Source organism: Engystomops pustulosus, chromosome 7 (genome assembly GCF_040894005.1).
Source record: "Engystomops pustulosus chromosome 7, aEngPut4.maternal, whole genome shotgun sequence".
Taxonomy (NCBI): Eukaryota; Metazoa; Chordata; class Amphibia; order Anura; family Leptodactylidae; genus Engystomops; species Engystomops pustulosus.
In genome coordinates this window covers 31,217,239-31,238,561 of record NC_092417.1, presented here as the reverse complement: position 1 = coordinate 31,238,561, position 21,323 = coordinate 31,217,239, and the positions used below count along the sequence as shown (strand labels likewise).

General features: G+C 41.8%; 2 protein-coding genes across 3 annotated transcripts; one reads left to right on the top strand and one right to left on the bottom strand.

Moving 5' to 3' along the window:
• Positions 1–4: 4 nt before the first annotated feature.
• Positions 5–10,726, top strand: DNAJC17 (DnaJ heat shock protein family (Hsp40) member C17). Its single transcript, XM_072115337.1, has 11 exons — positions 5–216; positions 2,020–2,089; positions 3,588–3,646; positions 3,829–3,916; positions 4,513–4,595; positions 5,996–6,083; positions 7,113–7,159; positions 8,251–8,328; positions 8,686–8,766; positions 8,883–9,017; positions 10,540–10,726. Exons 1-11 carry the CDS (start codon positions 124–126, stop codon positions 10,657–10,659), a joined length of 942 nt encoding a protein of 313 aa, XP_071971438.1. The 5' UTR covers positions 5–123; the 3' UTR covers positions 10,660–10,726.
• A 2,075-nt stretch (positions 10,727–12,801) lies between these two features.
• GCHFR (GTP cyclohydrolase I feedback regulator) lies at positions 12,802–19,749 on the bottom strand. 2 transcript variants are annotated; one of them, XM_072115339.1, is made up of 3 exons: positions 19,599–19,749; positions 15,301–15,392; positions 12,802–13,935 (listed from the first exon to the last, which is right to left on the bottom strand). In XM_072115339.1, exons 1-3 carry the CDS (start codon positions 19,632–19,634, stop codon positions 13,812–13,814), a joined length of 252 nt encoding a protein of 83 aa, XP_071971440.1. In that variant the 5' UTR covers positions 19,635–19,749; the 3' UTR covers positions 12,802–13,811. The 2 variants fall into 2 exon arrangements, with proteins under 2 accessions (XP_071971440.1, XP_071971439.1); XM_072115338.1 differs by having other exon boundaries at positions 15,301–15,395; positions 19,599–19,742.
• Between the last annotated feature and the right edge of the window lie 1,574 nt (positions 19,750–21,323).

Sequence of the window (21,323 nt, the reverse complement as noted above, 5' to 3'; positions counted from 1 at the left end):
ATACGCTGTGACCGTGAAGAACTACAACTCCCAGAGGGTCGTGAAATCGGAAAGCGGAAGAGCGTTGACATATGTTTAGTCTGTTTCATGGTGTAAAAATTGTCAATTAGGAAATAATACACCATGGCTGGAGGGAAGAGTACGGCGTCCAAGGAGTTAATGCAGATGGACTTGTATGGGTTGCTTGGGACAGACCCGGAGGCTACTGAGAAAGAGGTAAGAAATGCCCCAGATTGTGTGGCGGAGGGCAACCGGTGGTCAGAAGGAAGGAGAAGGGGTGAGGAGTAGTAGCCCCTAGCCCCCTGGCCCACATAAGTTTCCCACATAGAGATTATACCCCTAAACTTGCACAAAATCTTAAAAATATGGCATCAGTGGTCAAGAGACAGCGCCAACACTGTGCAGTGGTTGTGTCTGGAATTGCAGTTCTGCTCTATTAAAGTAAATTGAGCTAAACTACCACACATGACTAGAGATAAGCGGACCCAATTGTGGGGTTCGACTGCCTGACCCAGACATATTGCTGGATTGCCATATGGCTGTAAATGCCGCTACATTATTCTAATTTGGGACATTCCCTTTAATAAGTGGCCTCCAGTGCACAGGCAGCACTTGCCACAGGTGCCAACCTTCATTTGTGGATATCTGAAAAACAGTGGAGAGGGAAGGGGCGCTCCTATAGTGCAGTATCCTCCGTTAGTTGTGATATTGTAAAAGTCGTAGCTACTAACCTAACAGTTAACCTCTGGGAATCGCTTGTGGTTTTTTTTCCATTGGCGTCCTCCTGCAGCCACGCTCTCGGGGTCGTTCTTTCTCCTTCTTTTGGGAATGACTCCATTCTCAAACTTGTCAAGTAGCGCATAAATAATGCATATTGAGCGTTTGTATGGCGCTGGAAGACAGGATTCGTGATATTAAAAAATCAAATTTATTGGTGTATATGAACACGGTTTAAAATACATTCAAAATCTTATGGGTATTAGAACAACGTGTTTCGCGCTCGCGTAATTGTCGTCTTCGTATTTGTAGTCATTTTCCTCAAGCCTGTCAATCATGTAGTTTGGTCTAAATCGGCTTCCGTTAATAGCAATCCAAGTACCAAGCCTTTTGAACCTCAGATGCTTCCATACTTGTAGTCCTGCCCCTCCAGCCTGTCACTCAGACAGCAAGATGAGATCCGTTTAAGATTTTTAAAAACTTTTTTTCTTGTTTTCTATATATTTTAAACCATGTTCATATACACCAATAAATTAGATTTTTAAATATCACGAATCCAGTCTTCCAGCGCCATACAAACGCTCAATATGCATTATTTATGCGCTATTTGACAAACCTTCATTTGTGGGGGTCATTTACTGAAGAGGATCCCTCAATCATGTCCCATCAGAAATTTTTGTGTTGATGAGGGTAGTTAAGATTAAAAGGGCACAAGTTAGGCCCTATCCACGGGACAGGGCCTAGCTTGCTGATCGGCGGGGGTCTCAGTGATGAGGCCCCCACAGATCATTATTACGGGGGGGGTCAGATGAGGTCAAAAGTTCCCCCTTACGGACTCCTTGTTGCGCCCTGAGATGAGCGGAGCAGAAGAACGTGCATGTCCAGGCTGCTCCGTTCATCTGTATTGAGCAGTACTCGGCAATCTCCATCAGCTCCATAGAGATTAATGGGGCAGCCTGGACATGCACGTTATACTGCTCCGCTCACCCCAGTACACCGAGACCCCCAGCGATCAGCTAGTTGGGTCGTATTCTGTGGATAGGGCCTAGCTTGTTTTTTTTTTTTTGGAAAACCCCTTTGCCTAACAAATTTCCATTTTTAGGCACAATTTGTGTTCTTTTATCACAAAATGATGAAATGTTGCAGTTCTGATATAGGCCAGTAGATGTCAGCAGACTACATACCTGATGTTCTGTGTGTGTGTGTATATGTATATATATATATGACTGTACTATACATAGGTGAATATTGTTAATATTTCTTCCCCTGAATCATCCTTCTTTTTCTTACCCTTTTTTCTAGATTAAGAAAGCGTACCGACAGAAAGCTTTAACTTGCCATCCAGACAAAAATCCAGATAATCCCCGAGCAGGTGAGAACATTGCACACATTAACCCAACTACAATCAGTGGGATCTTCTGTACCTGGATCATATTATTTATTATTATTATTAGGCTTATCCCATCATCCACATTGATAAGCTATTCACATAATAATAATCCTTTATTTATATAGCGCACACAGATTACGCAGAGCTGCACAAAGCATGTCAAATTGGTCCCTGTCCCCATGGAGCTTACAATCTAATCAGTCTAACAGTATGTTTTTGGAGTGTGGGAGGAAACTAGAGGAAACCCACGCAAACACGGGGAGAACATACAAACTCTTTTGAGATGTTGACCTGCGTATAAGGCAGTCACATGTATGCAGTTACATAGACATTGAATTAAAGGGGTTTATATTTATACCCTGCACACAGGATAAAGGATAACAGGCTGATTAGTGGCGGTCTGCCTGCTGGTACCCCCAACAATCACAAGGATAGACTCCTGTTGATCACGACAATTGGGGTCCGGTTCTTGCTAATTGAGCAGCAGGACGCATGTTCAACCTATTGCTCCATTAATTAATAATAATGGGATCCGCTTGGTGGGGGGAGGGTCAACAACAAACCCTCTGTACATAGTATAGTGGTTGTGCCTCAGATATCAGCTCATTCCCATTCAAGTGATTGCGACTAAGCTGGAGTAGGATGACCTGACCGACATAAGTGGAAATAGAGAAGAGTCCACAGCTCTGACGTGTCAATACTGATGGATATGCCATTAACGGAGAGGTCTATGACTGACCCTTTCATCTCAGTGACTGCATCAGATTGTAACATGCAAAGAATTAGTGAAGCTTCTTAAAGGAAATCTACCTTAAGGAATCTACTTGCTCCCCAAATCTGAACACTGCGGAATGGGCTGCGCAGTTACTATTGGTGCGTCAGCATCTCATCTACCATATAGAAACATTTCTTTAATTGGATGTTAATTAAAGAGATATATACCTGTGTGAAGATAATTTCCTGCAAGTGTATCCAAGTTGCTGCCCTTGGATACGACCCAAGCTTCTGGAGCTATTGCACAAGGAGGCAAATATTTTTTTGTCTAGGCGTTACTGTATGCCCCGCAGCTGTGCTGTGGTAATGAACGCTGAATCCAGGGGGTCGGGCGCCTCAATAGAGCATGCGTGGTTACTGCTGGAAAAGTGTGGGGGTGGTCGTATTCAATGACAGATATCTTGTTTCTAAGGGGCAACATTTATGGGAAGTTCTCTTCAAATGGGTAATTTTTTTGAAGTGACATCCAATTGAAGAAATGTTTGAATATGTCAGATAAATTAAATGTCCAGATAAGAAAACCCCTTTAAGTAGATTCCTAGCTGTATATTTCCTTTAAATATGTTATTTCTCAGTTATTTCTGCAGCCACCACCAGGGAGGTGCTTTGCTACATACTGTCAGTTTTAGGGATCACCTGACCTCTCCTTACTCCTCTGCCCTTATACTTATTACGTATCTTTAACCCCGTGTGCTTTATTTTTCAGCGGAGCTATTTCACCAGCTGTCCCAGGCCTTGGAAGTGCTGACTGATGGAGCAGCCAGGGTAAGCACCTTCTACTTAAACACAATGCGAGCGTTGCCTATAATATTGGTAGGCCGGGGGCGGAGGTCCTGCTTGCTGCTTTTACCCATTGCTGTCCTGGAGGGTGCACCGAGTATTTGCAGTATATACTTTTATACTGCTGTAACTTCATGATTGTCTGTTCATTTCCACCATGTTTTTAGGCAGCGTATGACAAACTTCGGAAAGCCAAAGAAGCCGCAGCAAAGAGAACTCAGAAACTCGATGATAAAAGAAAGAAGGTGAAGCTCGGTAAGGATATCCCTTATTCACGCAATTGCATTTGCAGTTAGATTTTGCCACTTATTTGGCCTTCAGTTTCACGCTAAACATTGCACGGCATGCTCATATTTACTCACCAGTGTCTTTCCCCTTAAGGGCTTTGTACCAAGTTAGCAAGCTGATTGTTGAGGGTCCAACTGTTCTCACTAATAGTTGGACTGGCAGGACAAGCTGAGCCCAGCACTCGGCTATCTCTGTCACTCATAGACAGTGAATGCTGGTGGTACCTGATTGCTTTGGCAATTTCTAACACTCCCACAATATTGAATGAAGCTACAGGACACAGGCTCAACCTGCCACTTCATCCATCAGTGAGAACTGGACCCCCATTCCCTGGATTGCTGGGGGTCCATTCTTGTGATCCGTGTTGGACTCTAACCAATCAGCTTGTTATCCCATATCTTGTGGATAATGGCTAAATTGCTAATTTGGTACAACACCTTTTAAAGTGCACATTGTCTGCAGAGTCCAGACCCAGACAGTTTTGCACACAAGAGGACTGACACGTCTGCGGTGTTGTGGTGCAATTTTTGAGAAATGGAAACTTTTCTTTTGTTCTTTTCAAGATCTTGAAGCTAGAGAAAAGGAAGCACAAGCCCGCGTCACAGAGGAGGAAGAGGCCCAGGTCGCGTGGACGTTAGAACAAGAGGTAACATTTCTTGTCCGCAGCTTTAAGTCAGAGAAGTGGTTGAAGGAGTTAAACATGGCTGCTTTCTTTCACAAACGGCTCCACACCTGACTATGGTGTATTCCGGTATTGCAGCTCAGCTGTATAGAAAGAAATGGAGTTTAGTTACTACACTAGGCACTTCCCATGGTCAGTAGAGGAGCTGTTTTTGGAAGAAAGCAGCCATGTTTTTCAACCTCCGGACAACCCTTTGATTCATTTCAATGTCATTCATGAACGTATATGGACATCAGTAGCCATGTAAAGCCTTCTATGTCTCCACAGGTTTTTCACAGGTGTTAGGGAGCAAATGATGGAGCAGATGGATTTCAATATGCCTTATCTTTTCTCTTTAAGAACATGAGCAGGGACAACCGAGCATACATGTGCATAGGGGCTGTAGACCTGTACGGCGGCTTCACGCTTTTCTATATACTTTATTAAAAACCCAAGCGAAGTACAATACAAATGCAGCTTCTATATACTCGGCAAGAACCTGCCTAAGGCTCCTGAGCGTATATGCAGCGGATTTTTCACATGGAATTGCCTGGGTGAAAATCCTTTCCATAATATGGGTGTAAGCAGTGTGATACAGCAGACACTACGTATGTTATATTTTTCGGAGAGGAGAAATTCTACCGTACAATCTGGAAGAAAATGGGGCTCATTTACTTATCTGGTCCAAGGAGTTCCCCCGAAAGTGCATTGTCCGTGTATAATGCACTGTGCTGCGATTTGCTAAGATTGTGCGCCCGATATCCTGCATGTGTCGCTTCCCCGCTCAGGTCCGACAGAGTTCACCATCTTCTTCCTGGTGCATGTAAGTGCATTGTCTTGTGACACAATTTGAATGTTAAATCCCACGCTCAGTCCAAATCAGTCGGATCATCCGACAGCACGTCCATCCTGTTTCTGTCGCATGAAAGCAGCGCAGCCGCACCACAATCCGATCGTGTGCAACACAATCACCCGCTTAATACTTGTCACAGCCGTGCAAAACCCGAAAACATCGGTAAATCCGACGAAAGTGCGATCCGCGACCCTTAGTAAATAAGTCCCAATGTGTTATTGCATGTGGATTCACCATGGATTTTCATCCAAATGCAGATCAAACCAGTGTAACTCTACCTTTAGTCTGGAAAACATGCCCCATGTTCTTAGATGATTTCTCAGACTGAACCTACAGTCGCTGAACTCCGCATGTCCATTCAGTTCGGTGAATCAAGGTTTGGTTTGGGCAAGCCTGCAAGCGCGTGCACCACGTTTCTCAGACCAAACTCGCTTGTGGGCAACAGGCTAAATCTATATGCCTGGTAAAGATAAAGAAGATGCCGCCTCTTGATTAAGTATTCATCTCTGGATTTGTCCTGTACGATGTTTAGATTATACGACTGCGTGAAGAAGGGTCAAGACAATTGGAAGAGCAGCAAAGGTTGGTGCGGGAGCAGATCAAATTGGAAAAGACACAAGGTACTTGACATTTTACTTGTACTTGTTTCCGCCTGTGTTCACACCTTGTTTTTATTAACATCTTCAGCTTGTATACTAGGAGAGCTCCCTGAGTATATACTGAACGTATAGACATATACTGGCAGGTGGAGGGATCCTTTTTGCCTCTGTCTGCACAGTATATGCCGCATACAGCAGAAAACATTGCTTGCTGAAACTTCCTCTGCTGCAGTGAGATTACATCAGGCAGATAGAGGCAGCAGTGCTGGGAGGGGAGAGGCAGTGTAACAGCCTGTGAAGCTACAGAGGAGCTCTGGTAACACAACCATGAAGCCCTTCTGGCTCATAAGCATGATTTTAAAAGCTGATTTTAGAAGGAAGGAGGCCATGGATAACAAATATAAGAAGATTACCACAGTCAGGGTGCCTGGATCTATGAGTAACTGCCCCTAGTTTATCATGATGCATTTTGATAATAGATTTCTTAGTATAAGCCTACACTGGGATATGTTCTAGCCCTCTCTGTAAGGTGCATAAGGAATTCCAAATACACTAGAATCCATGGAACTTTTTATGTATGTAATGTATTATCACATCTGCTGGGAAGGCGATAACGCTGGACTATTGGGGGTCCATAAGTGGAGACCTTTATGTTCACCATATCCCACCCAGAACACTAGAACACCGTTTTGTCCGTGACGCAGACTTTGATTGGAGCAGCAGGACACACGGCTGACCACCTCTTTATTCCAACTCCTTGTAGCTGTTTTAAGGCTTAGGAACCAGGGTCCAAAATTCTGGCGATCTGTTAGCATCCTAGTAGTTGTGGAATTCACACACACTTCATCTGCAGCAGAACCACACAAGGATGGCATGTAGATTTGTCACACATTTCACCAAATGCATTGCAGAGTGTGTAATCCATTGTGATCATAAACGTATTGATACCACAAGACCGTTTCAGGAATTTCTGGTTTGGAATGAGATATAAATCCTTCGTGATGGATGGTTAAACAACTTTTATAAAGATCCTAATTTCATGTTTTTCAGGTAACAGAAGTAGTAACCCCGATGCTGCAGGACCTGCAAGGCTCAAGGTATTTACAGTCACAGGCTAAAACCCCCCAAACTCCTGCACGTACATAAAAAATATCCTCTCACAGAATATTTATTGAGAAATATTATAAGGTGTATTGCACATTGGTAGAGTGAATAATAAGCTCCCATTCTGAATGCATGTATTGGTTTATGAAACAGTCACCAATCAGTGCTAAATCTCTGATTGCTTGCAATAAATATGAAATCTGCAAGGAGGAGCTGAGCAGATTGTACATAGTGTCTTATCTGCAGGCAGAATTTTATAGAGCAGGAGGAGCTGAGCAGATTGTACATAGTGTCCTACCTGCAGACAGCATGTTATAGAGCAGGAGGAGCTGAGCAGATTGTACATAGTGTCTTATCTGCAGGCAGAATGTTATAGAGCAGGAGGAGCTGAGCAGATTGTACATAGTGTCTTATCTGCAGGCAGAATGTTATAGAGCAGGAGGAGCTGAGCAGATTGTACATAGTGTCTTATCTGCAGGCAGAATGTTATAGAGCAGAAGGAGCTGAGCAGATAGGACATAATGTACAATCTGCTCAGCTCCTCCTGATCTATAATATGCTGCCTTGCTGGTTTAGTACATTTTGGTTTAAGGTCTGTAGTAAATTTTGCATCTTTTTGATCAAAAGTCACAAAAAAGTTTTCCTAAGCCTGGCAGGGGCAGGTGACTTTTTTGTGCCTTTTTACAAAAATTAGCAATTCTAACATCTGGAATCAGGTGATAACTCAGCATTTCAGAAACAAGACAATGGCGAACTTTGAAGGGAGCTTGTCTAAAGGGCAAACAAAGGCGCAAAAGCGCACTTGTGCTATAAAGTTGTAAAAAAAACAAGACTAAAACAAAGGTACATGGGCCACTATGTACAGTCTGCTCAGCTCCTTTTGCTCTATTGCATGCTACCTTCAGATAGGACACTATGTTATAGCATGCTATAGAGCAGGAGGAGCTGAGCAGATTGTACATAGTGTCCTGTCTGCAGGAAGCATGTTGAAAAAAAAAAATTTCAGGTAGACCCTGATAAACTGTCCAGTTACTGTTGTCACTGCTATATGACATGCATGTAAGTGATCCATTATCATTCACAGCTGAAATGGAAATGCAAAAAGGATGACGAGTCAAGAGGAGGATACACAGAAGACGTCCTCCAGAGGCTTCTACACAAGGTGGTGTCATATAGGAGGACCCTGATACGTATCATTGTTTTGTGCAGTTCTCTAGGTCCCCTTACTCTTATCCCTTTAGGTTTTAATCTCTGCAATTTAAGATCTGTAATAGGATTGTCCCAAGATTGATGCTTATCCCTGACTACAGGCGATAAGGGGCTCATCCCTGGGGGTCCCACCACTACTGTGCCCACCCATTTACCTTTCCATTTAATTCCGTGTCTATGGATGTGACGGAAATTTTTTTTAAATAGCCAGTGTAAATAGAAGGAGCTTTTATCATTTAAGGCTCTATGTCCCTTGTGACACTGGTGTTAGTACTGTACTAGTTCTTATACTATTGTATCTATATTGCAGTATGGAGAAGTATTAAACATAGTGGTGTCCAGCAAGAAGAAGGGATCCGCAGTAGTGGAATTTGCTTCTTTTAAAGCTGCTGTAAGTGAACCGGAATATAAAGTATTAAAGGGGGTTTTCCTGGATTATAATATCTTGCCTACACAGTAAGAGGGGAAACTCTATGTATCAGTGACTTCAGGTGTGATATCTTGTAGGAACTCGCTGTAAGAAATGAAGCCGGATTGGTCAATAATCCCCTGAAAATCTCTTGGCTTGATGCTCCCCCGCCATCTGCTATACCAGAGACTGTGGGCAAGACGGCTCCAGGCATTTTCAGTAACTCGGCTAAGGTAAGACTAGATGGAAGGGCAAATTCACACAAACCCTGCGGGCACACTTCGGGTTATGGGAAAGGAGAAGGGGGTGAACGCTGCTCCATGGAGATATATGGCGCACGCCGCCATAATACAGGGAGGGATAGGATCTTTTCCCGGGTACGGTGCTGCATCATACCACTCCGTGTACCCATTGCCGGCCTATGGGGAATGTATAGAAGGCGGCCGTAAATATGTCCACCTACGGTTGTGTGAATTCACCCAAAGAGTTGAAGGAAATCTACCGTCAAAATCCATCATGATAAACTGGGCAGCGTGACTGTGGAAATATTCTTAATTGTTATCCAGATCTCCTTCCTTCTAAAATCAACTTTTAAAATTATGCTTATAAGCCTGAAGGGCTCCTGGGTGGCGTAAAAAGCCCCTCAGTGCAGCAACTTCACCGGCTGTTATACTGTACAGGAGCACACCCCCCCCCCCCACTCTGTACTGTAACTTCATCTGGGCAGAGGGATGACGACGTGCTAGGAGGACGGGAGTCAGTGTAACAGCCTGTAACTCTGCGGAACAGTGGGGTTCTGGTAACAACCCCAGAGCCCTTCAGGCTTATAAGCATAATTATAAAAGTTGATTTTAACAGGAAGGAGGCCATGGATAACAGATGTAAGAAGATGACCACAGTCACGGTCCCTGGTTTATCATGATGGATTTTGACTGTAGATTACCTTTCGGCTATCTGCACATGTTGCAGATTTTAATGTGAAAAACTCCCCTCCCCTCCCTCCCCCTAGCAGTCTGGGTGAATACATTAAAAAAAATGAAGTGCTCGGTGATGTAGCACCATTGCGGTATATAGAGTTACAATTTAAAAAAAAGTCCTGAGGGGAATCCTTTCTCAGGAACTTCGTATTAGGACATGTCTACTATCAACAGCCCCTAATTCCTGTTACTGCACCTCATTTGTCTCCTAAGGCGTTGTGCACATGGCCATGGGCCAAACGGGCCTCACATGTTGACATTGGGGGTGAGCGGTACTAGGAGCCACCCTGCTTGGTAATGGGTTAACGTGACTACGCACTATGGGCCTCAATGGGGCAAACTGTGCGGCTAGCTCATGGGCCCCGTATACAGTCTGGTACGTGGGGCCTGATATTGTCCTTTTTATGTGACAGTAGAAACAGGACTTGAATCCTTAGACATGCAGGATGTATATTGCTTTTCTGGAGCAGAGGCAAATGTCTCAGAAGAACAGTCCTGTATGACCCAAAACCTGCAATCAGGCCTGACTGACGTTTTTACGGACAGGGCGCATCAGTGCAAGCCTATTGTGCTAGGACTCTTCTACTGGCAGGTTTTAACGCAGAGCGCGCTGCAAAACCAATGTGTCCCTATCGGAGACAACGTGAATGCACTGGATTGTCTGGCACCATTAAAATCCATCGTGATAAGACAATTTCTCCTCATCAGTAACGGATGGGGCAGCCCCCGTCCGATCTTTTTGTTCTCCATTCATCCTGATGACTTCTCCCCCCTGCAGGACTCTCTGCGCTCAGACCGGGACTATGAGAGTTTAGTGCTGATGAGGATGAGACAAGCGGCCGAGCGTCAGAGACTGATAGAAGAGCTACAGAAAGAGGACGAAGAGGCCGACACGTGACTTATTTTTTTAATTAAAACTGTCTAGTTCTTACAGTATATTGTATTAAACTTATTTTTCTTTTTTATTGTGTTGTGTAATTTACAAAGAAATGTGTATAATCTTTACATTATTGGATGACATTTAAGGTTCCCACGTGGCCTCCATCCATTTCCATATGGCAGTTCAAGGAAATCTACCAGCAAAATCCATCCTGATAAACCAGGGTCACTTACTCATAAATCCAGGCACTGTGACTGTGGTAATCTTAATTTATTAGCTATTGCCTCTTTCCTTCTAAAATGAACTTTTATAATTATGCTAATGAGTCACAGGGCACTGGTAACACTACCAGAGCCCTTCTGACTCATTAGCATAATTTTACAATTATGCTGCAGATGCACATGCTGTTACACTGTGCAGGAGCTCCTACTGTGTGCTGAAACTTCCTCTGCTGCAGTGAGATTTCATCGGAGGTGGAGGGAGGCAGTGTAACTGCCTGTGAAGCTTCAGCATGGAGGGGCTCTGGTAACAACCCACATAACCCTTCTGGCTCATTAGTAGGATTATTAAAGTTGAGGAGGCCGTGGATATCACATATAATATGATTACCAAAGTCACAATGCCTGGATCTATGAGTAAGTGCCCTTGGTTTATCATGATGGTTGATTTCCTTTAAAGCTTGTGGTACATCATGGTCTGGGAAGAGTGAACAGTCTTGTGGGTAGTCTGTTTTGGACAGACATCCTGATAGTTTGGATAGGCTAAGTGTAGCCTGGAGGTTTGTGGGTATCATGTAAAACATGGAGCAGGCTCCTACCTGTTCTGTATTGCTCCCATAGTCCCAGTACTTCACGGGGAAGGAGACTCTTCATGTGCTCTTATGGGCCGTCTTCCCATGCTGCGGATTTAGTGCAGAGCTGAAAACACGGCAGTGGTAGGACCTGCTCGGAGTTTTCTACAGGCTCTAAACGGATCTTTGGAAAAACGCGTTCATGTGCATTGATCCAATGATATTCAGAATGTCCTCCACAAAAAAAGAAAAACGGATACCACTAGAGATGAGCGAGTATACTCGTCCGAGCTTGCTGCTCGTTCAAGTATTAGAGTACTCGGAACGGCTCGTTGCTCGGACGAGTATTTCCCCTGCTCGAGATCGAGCATTTAATTAAGAAAAGACAGTGAAGAACAGTGAAGAATACAATGAAAACAGTGAACACAGGATAATTTAAGTGAAGAACACATTGCAGATGTTCCGAACATCTGCTCACTTAGCCGAAGACACGAGTGCCTACACTGGATCAGGAGTGGAGGCTGAAGTGGAGCGGGCATGGAGGAGCAGAGCGGGCATGGAGGAGCAGGACCAACAGCACAGAAAGAACACAGTAAAGAACACATTGCAGATCTTCCTTACATCTGCTAACTTATCGGAAGACACGCGCGCCGAACGGTGTTCTTCACAATAGTATATGAAGAACATGTGTGAAGAACACATTGCAGATGTATGTATCTGCAATGTGTTCTTCACATACTATTGTGAAGAACACCATTCGGTGCGCGTGTCTTCCGATAAGTTAGCAGATGTAAGGAAGATCTGCAATGTGTTCTTTCAGTGAAAACCTCTGCAACCATCTGTAATGTGTTCTTTCAGTGAAAAATGCTCGAGTCTCCCATTGACTTCAACAAGCACTGGAGCATTTTAGTGCTCGCTCATCTCTAGATACCACCCATATGAAAAGGTCAAGTGCATGTAGCCTTAGAGGTTCGCTGATTCCTACTGCCCTAAACTAAAGGATCAGGACTGGCTGGATTCTCCAAAATCGGAAACGCCAGGCGAACAACCAACTTACAAAGGTTTTCTCACAAATTCAGGATACATTTAAGGGAAATCTACCATCAGAATCCATCATGATAAACCAGGGGCACTTACTCATAGATCCAGGCCCCGTGACTGTGGTCATCTTCTTATATTTGTTATCCATGGCTCCTTCCTTCTAAAATCAACTTTTAAAATGATGCTTATCAGTCTGAAGGGCTCTGGGGGCGTTGATAGGTTTCCTTTAAGATATCAAGCTTATGGATTCTTTAGGCTTCTCTCTTCATTCAGAATCCAAGAAAAACAAAATCCATGTGTAACTACCTTTTAGGATATGGCTAATACTAAATAATTGCAGATCATTTATTATTATTATTTCCAGCACAGGTTACATAGTTTTCACTTCTACCCCAATAGTAAAGAGAAGAGGTAACAACAGCCTTAGAGGAACATGTTCTGATCACTAGAATGGAAGTAAAATCTTCATATTTGTTCTTATTGGTCCCATGGTATAAATATACCTGTTTGCTATTCGGTAAAGCTTCAAGGGTTAATCAAACACTTTTATATGGAGTCTACAAACTCCCAAATCCCCCACAAGCACAAAACAGAATTGTGCAGGGATAATTTCCCTGTTACCCGTGATTTCAGAGAAAATTCCATTTTTGTTTCTTTATGCGATAGCCCCACCCCTCATTGCATTGTGGGCGGGGCTAATCCAGCTAGTGCACCCAGTTTCTTCTGTCTATCCGGTCCATTACTATAGAGCATAGCCACCTTATAAATTAGAAAGAAGTAAACCAGTGCACCCACAGCCGCGGCCCCGCCCCCAGTGCACCGGAACTCATTTAGCGTAAAGATAAAGTAACATTTTATATTTACAGAACAATAGATCACTGAGATACGGGAATGCTTCAATAGTCTTCTACTGGGGTGATTCGGGTGCTGGTAGACCCCCCCCCCCCTTTGCTCTGGAAATGACATTACTTATAATTTCGTTACTTAAGGTTTAATTACGTTCAGTTTTCTTTCATTGGTGACAGCAGGACATGAAGGTTGGGGACACAAGTTGCGGCAATCGCTCTATAAATCTCATCTACTTGCTAAGTGATTTTGGGAATTTTCTATTTCCCGTCCCTATGTCTCTATTATTAGGGTGTGTTCACATATGCCAGACTTGTTTCAAAAACTTCTTGTGAATGGGGCTCGGAACAGAAATTTCCGCAAGAAATCCTCCTAATGTGAATGTGCCCATGTGGATCACATGGGCGGTCACAGAGATTTCCATCGCCTGTGTCCGCCGTCAGTTTTCCGGACCATCCTTGTATCTTAGATTACAGCAATGTTTATGGGATAGCTACTCTTTATGCAGACACCATACAAGAGTTTGTCCCACCCCGGTCATACTGACGACACGAAATCCAAGAGCTTCCAGACGGTCCAGCGTGACGCGTGGGGGCTCATTCACAACGTATTCTGCACTAAAAGGAGAAGAACAATGTTAATCCACAGGGATTGAATTCTAGCATTTTACAGAAAGCTCTGCTTTTTTTTTTTCTTTGATGCAAATGATGTTTTCAGTGTTTCCCCACCTTTTAAAAATCCATAACTTTTTTTTATTTTTCCGTATACAGAGCTTTACTTGTTTTCTATGCAAAAAATGTACTACCTAGTGATGTGCTGTGTATGGGAAAGGAGGAAAAATTCCAAATTCAGTGAAATTTTATATATTTTAACAACTTTCGCTTTTGCACGCCAAATGACGCGTCTCCTTTATTCTTTGGGTCGGTACGATCACAAGGATTCCAAATTTGTACAGGTTTTATTGTGTTTTAATACATTTTTTTTTAAAAATTAAATCCATCAGGATGAAAAGCAAAAATTCTTGGGTTTCGCCATCTTCTGACGCTAAGAACTTTTTCATACTTCGCTGTACGGAGCTGTGTAAAGTGACATTTTTTGTGAGACGCGATGATCTTTTCATTGCCACAATTTTAGGGACGGTAGGACCTTTCGATCACTAAAAAATGTTATGTGGTGTTTTGAATATTTGGGGGCTATTTTCTGTTACGGAGTTCGGAATAAACTTTTTTTTTTATTCAATAGAATAGGACTTTTGGGGTGCAGTGATATGGGTTTTTTTAATATATAAGTTCTAGGGAAATGGGGGGTGATTGGAATTTTTAGGAGGGGGGAGGTTCCAATTTTTTTATTTTACTTTATTTGCAGACACCTTTGGGCATTTTAACCTTAGGGGGTCTGATCGTTCCTACCATATACAGGCAGTCCCTGGGTTACATATAAGATAGTTTGTTCTTAAGTTGAATTTGTATGCAGGTCGCTATATTTTATAATTGTAACCCCAGCTAAATTATTTTTGGTCTCTGTGACAATTGGATTTTAAGAATGTTGGGTTGTCATAAGAACCAGGAGTAACAGTAAAGCTTCATTACAGACTCCTGTGATATCTGTTACAGCTGATCATTGTAGCCTAGGGCTAAAGTACAGTAAATTACCAATATCCAGAGGTCCGGTTGTAACTAGGGATTGTCTGTAAGTCGGGTGTTCTTAAGTAGGGGACTGCCTACATATGGATTTACTACTGATCTGTTATAATGTCCCGCCAGCACATTGTAACAGATCTTCGGAAATGACCATGCCTGGAGTCTCGTACAGACTCCAGACTGTCATGGCGCCAGATAGTTGCTCCCTGATGAGATCATGGGAAGCGACTATTAACCCAAAGTCGTCCTGCACTATATTTCCATATATTGTTTCATTAGTCATCCGCTATATTAGTAGTCGTATATACAGAATATAAGAATGAAGGAGGGAGAAAGTCTTACAAGTTATTGCCCAGCACCGTCCTTTTTGTTGCACCCAACTGTTCCATCAGGGCTGGATCAGAACATTCATCCCCGACGATTGTGGGTCCGGTCTCCTGTGCAAAAACACCAAAAACACAGTCACTGTAGAAATTATATCTAGATCATATGTATATATTCACACACACAGGATTTGTTGCAGATGGTTCTATGACCAAAACCTGGATTGGGTTGTTTGGAGCGGTTGTAAGTGACCTCAACACTGTAATCCAGGTACAGTGCCGTGAAGTGGATAGTGGCTGTGCTTGGTATTGCAGCTCAGACCCATTCACTTTGTTAGGACCGGGCTGCACAAAAACGTTATTCTGATCCGATTTCTGATCCTGCATTTTTCCAATTCCTATACCAATAATATACAAGATTCCCCTCCAAAATCATCTGTAAATGACATTACTGTCAATTTCATCAAACCATTATAATTCCCCATTTATTCCTGGAATTTCTTCTGAATTCCACCACTTGGATCCGTTCTGTAGAAGAATAATGGTTTTATTGTTCTGTACACAGCTGTGAGCATATCATAGCCCGGGCCATGCTCATATACAGATGTTTCCCGCACGCACCCCGACCCCGGGGACAACAAGGGACAGAATCTAATATGTCCTAATTAATAAAAACTATGTCCACTGCTAATGCTGGAAGTGAGAAGATCCTAATTCAATATATATATATATCTTTAACCCCTTTCTGCCACATCCAGTTTTAGCCTTCTATCCTGATAAGTATATTTTTTTGGTTTGTCTTGTTTTTTGCGTGACTGGTTGCACTTATTGACAGCACTTACAATGTAACAAATAACTTTTCCTAATATTTGGAGGACAATAAATAAACCGTTCCTCTACAACTTTTTTGATTCCTCATCCTTCTATCCTAATTAGTCTATTTTTGCTTTGTCTTTGTTTTTTGTGGGACTGGTTGCTCTTACTAACATCACTAACTTTATTTGGAGGACAAATAATTATCCTTGTATTCTGAGAACAGTACTTTCTATTTGGCTTGTTTTTTGTGGGACTGGTTGTACTTATTGACAGCACCAATAATATTACAGATAACTTCTATTAAGATTTGGAAGGTAAAAAAAAAAAATAAAAACAGCTCCTCCCGAATTTTTGGGTTTTTCGCTATTTAGGCTCAGTCTTTGCAAACACAGAACAGGGCTGCATAGTCAAAACAGTAGCTGCCATTTTATTCATTTCCAGGAGGAATAACAGAGTTTTGGAATAACCTCTTAGTGTCTCGTCTTCTGGGGAGACCTGAAGACATATGATATGAGCAGGTGTGAGAATAACCAGACACAATGTGAGGCTATAGTGCAAGGATAGAGGCCGTCTGCTACATCTGAAGACAATATTTGATCTAGATATGAGCAGTAAAATGTCTTTAACTGACTACAGTGCGGCACATTACACACTATATACTAGCGCTCTGCAGAGCATCAGCCGGGGGCTACTACACAACACTGTGCAGATACACAGAGACCTAGAAGAAGACATCAGGTACATAGAATACACACACACAATATATATATATATATATATACACATACACACACACAGAACAAGAAGTGATATACACAGAGACATAGACAAAGAACAAGAAGTGACATACATAGAATACACACACACACACACACACATACATATATATATATATATATATATATATATATATATATATATATATATATATATACATATATACACAGAACAAGAAGTGATATACACAGAGACAAAGAACAAGACGTGACATACATAGAATACATATAGATACACAGAACAAGAAGTGATATACCATAGAACAGGACAGGACATACATAGAACAAATTCAGATACACAGAACAAGACGTGCTATACATAAAATACATATAGATACACAGAACAAGACGTGATATACATAGAATACATATAGATACACAGAACAAGACGTCATATACATAGAATACATATAGATACACAGAACAAGACGTCATATACATAGAATACATATAGATATACAGAACAAGACGTCATATACATAGAATACATATAGATATACAGAACAAGACGTCATATACATAGAATACATATAGATATACAGAACAAGACGTCATATACATAGAATACATATAGATACACAGAACAAGACGTCATATACATAGAATACATATAGATACACAGAACAAGACGTCATATACATAGAATACATATAGATACACAGAACAAGACGTCATATACATAGAATACATATAGATATACAGAACAAGACGTCATATACATAGAATACATATAGATATACAGAACAAGACGTCATATACATAGAATACATATAGATATACAGAACAAGACGTCATATACATAGAATACATATAGATATACAGAACAAGACGTCATATACATGGAATACATATAGATACACAGAACAAGACGTCATATACATAGAATACATATAGATACACAGAACAAGACGTCATATACATAGAATACATATAGATACACAGAACCAGAGGTCACATACATAGAATACATATCGATACAATAAGTGATATACACAGAACCATAGAACAGGACACACATAGAACAAATACTGATACACAGAGACATATGACAAGACATGGAACAAATAAACAGAGACATAGAAGACATATAGATCCGCGGAGCCTCGCGTACATATGATACATATAGATAATACATAGATATTGCAGGACAGATAATGGAGGGGTGCGGGTCCTTACACCACAATGACCATAAGGACACAGGTTACAGTACACAGTGCAGTGATGAGATACTAGTGATAGATGATAGGTGTATACTCTGTATATAAGGACACAGGTGACAGTACACAGTGCAGTGATGATGTACCAGTGATAGATGATACGTGTATATTCTGTATATAAGGACACAGGTTACAGTACACAGTGCAGTGATGATGTACCAGTGATAGATGATACGTGTATACTCTGTATATAAGCACACAGGTTACAGTACACAGTGCAGTGATGATGTACCAGTGATAGATGATACGTGTATACTCTGTATATAAGCACACAGGTTACAGTACACAGTGCAGTGATGAGATACTAGTGATAGATGATAGGTGTATACTCTGTATATAAGGACACAGGTGACAGTACACAGTGCAGTGATGATGTACCAGTGATAGATGATACGTGTATATTCTGTATATAAGGACACAGGTTACAGTACACAGTGCAGTGATGATGTACCAGTGATAGATGATACGTGTATACTCTGTATATAAGCACACAGGTTACAGTACACAGTGCAGTGATGATGTACCAGTGATAGATGATACGTGTATACTCTGTATATAAGGACACAGGTTACAGTACACAGTGCAGTGATGATGTACCAGTGATAGATGATACGTGTATATTCTGTATATAAGGACACAGGTTACAGTACACAGTGCAGTGATGATGTACTAGTGATAGATGATACGTGTATACTCTGTATATAAGCACACAGGTTACAGTACACAGTGCAGTGATGATGTACCAGTGATAGATGATACGTGTATACTCTGTATATAAGGACACAGGTTACAGTACACAGTGCAGTGATGAGATACCAGTGATAGATGATACGTGTATACTCTGTATATAAGGACACAGGTTACAGTACACAGTGCAGTGATGATGTACCAGTGATAGATGATACGTGTATACTCTGTATATAAGGACACAGGTTACAGTACACAGTGCAGTGATGATGTACTAGTGATAGATGATACGTGTATACTCTGTATATAAGGACACAGGTTACAGTACACAGTGCAGTGATGATGTACAAGTGATAGATGATACGTGTATACTCTGTATATAAGCACACAGGTTACAGTACACAGTGCAGTGATGATGTACTAGTGATAGATGATACGTGTATACTCTGTATATAAGGACACAGGTTACAGGGCATTGATGATGTACTAGTGATAGGTGATACTTGTATACTCTGTATATAAGGACACAGGTTACAGTACACAGTGCAGTGATGAGATACCAGTGATAGATGATACGTGTATACTCTGTATATAAGGACACAGGTTACAGGGCATTGATGATGTACTAGTGATAGGTGATACTTGTATACTCTGTATATAAGGACACAGGTTACAGTACACAGTGCAGTGATGAGATACTAGTGATAGATGATACTCTGTATATAAGGACACAGGTTATTGTATAGTGTCATACACAGCGCAGTAATGATGATGATGCAGGATGTAAAGACGCACGTACACACACAGCGGCGGTGTCTCACCATGCGGATCTGGGTGCTGATCAGTATATAGGGCATGGTTCTGGTTCTGGTGCTGCCGCTCTCACTGTCTCCGCTCTGTCACCATCTACACCGCTGACCTTCGGCATCCTGACACGCCCACAGCACTCCACCAATAGAAGACATGGACCGCCGTGACGTCAAAGGGGCGTCTCCGGAAGTGTGGAGGAAGCCGCTGGTTGTGGCTGTATAGTACCGCACCGTGTAGACGATGCATAACCTTAATAACCATATAACTTGTTTGGTTAGTTTTTAGACAGGACATAAGAAGATCCTGAAAATAGGATGGTGTTTTTAATCTCGTGCACCAACCATTTATATAAGCAACGCCCCAAAATGTACCACACTTGTAGGACAATGAAGAGGTAAATAGGTGATCATAAAAGATAGGTAGGGAGCTGTAACTATTAGCTGTTATTACACCTTTAGGCAGGGCCGGTTCTAGACAAAGTGGGGCCCTGGGCAAAACTAAAAGTGGGGCCCCAAAATAAAACTATTTTATGACCAGTCACAGTCAGCAAGAGGCTCCTTTAGTATGGTAAAACAAACTGTAATATGGGAGAATTTTATAGGAGATAGATAAATGATAGGGAGATTTATGGGCAGCATGGTGGCTCCGTGATTAGCACTACAGCCTTGCAGCGCTGGTCAACATCTGCAAAGATTTTGTATGCGTGTGTCTGCGTGGGTTTCCTCCGGGTCCTCCGGTTTCCTCCCACACTCCAAAAAAATACTGGTAGCTTGATTAGACTGTGAGGCCCATTGGGGAGAGGGACCGATATTTTCTGAAAGCAGACACTTGCCCCATTTTCAAAATTGCATCAAAAATTTTATAGACATAGGCGCCTTCATGCAATTTTGATTCAAATTGAAACATTTTATTAAAAATACTTAAAATTTTACTTTGATGGCAAAAAATTTGATCCAAACAGAAACTGTTTACCTTCACATCTCCTAAATGTAATACATGGACATTTGTAGAGTTCACAAATGTGCCCTATTGATATGTGCACATACATAAATCCACATAATATCACTAAAACTGTAATAACTAGATATCTGCTTTTCAGCTAGACATTTTTAGACAGTCACAACCTGCAAAATATATCAATAAAACAGAATAAAAAGTAAAAGCGCCATAAGCCTATATCATTTTGAAAGCAGATGACCAGGCGATGCATTTGGCAATTAACATTCAAAATTTCCTCTAAAATATGTACAAATCCAGATACTTATATAAAGAAAATCTACTTTCCTAAAACAGTATCACAAAATAAAAGGGAATAAGAGAGAAAGGGCCACATTTATCACTTTTGTGCGCCTAAGTGTAGTAGTTGCACCTAAATTCTGGCGCACTGTTTTACAGAATTATCACAAGCTACAACCATCTGTTATAAGTTAATTTCCTGCCTCTTATTAATCACTTTACTTTAACACAGTTTAGGCGCAATTTTGGCACAGTTTAGGCGCAATGTTAGATTCGGGCACTTACATGTGATCCTGCTACAAGCTCCTCTCTGCTTCTCCCACATCCCAGAATGAGAATGACCCTAACAGCAGCACCCAGGTGTGTGACACCCAGCACCCAGTGACCTCCTCAGCAGGGGCTTCTCCTGGAGGGGATCCCCCAGTGCTGATCTCCTGCTGCACCCCTGTAATTCTGCTCAGTCCCCTCTGAAACACTGATGATACTGTGCAGAATTACAT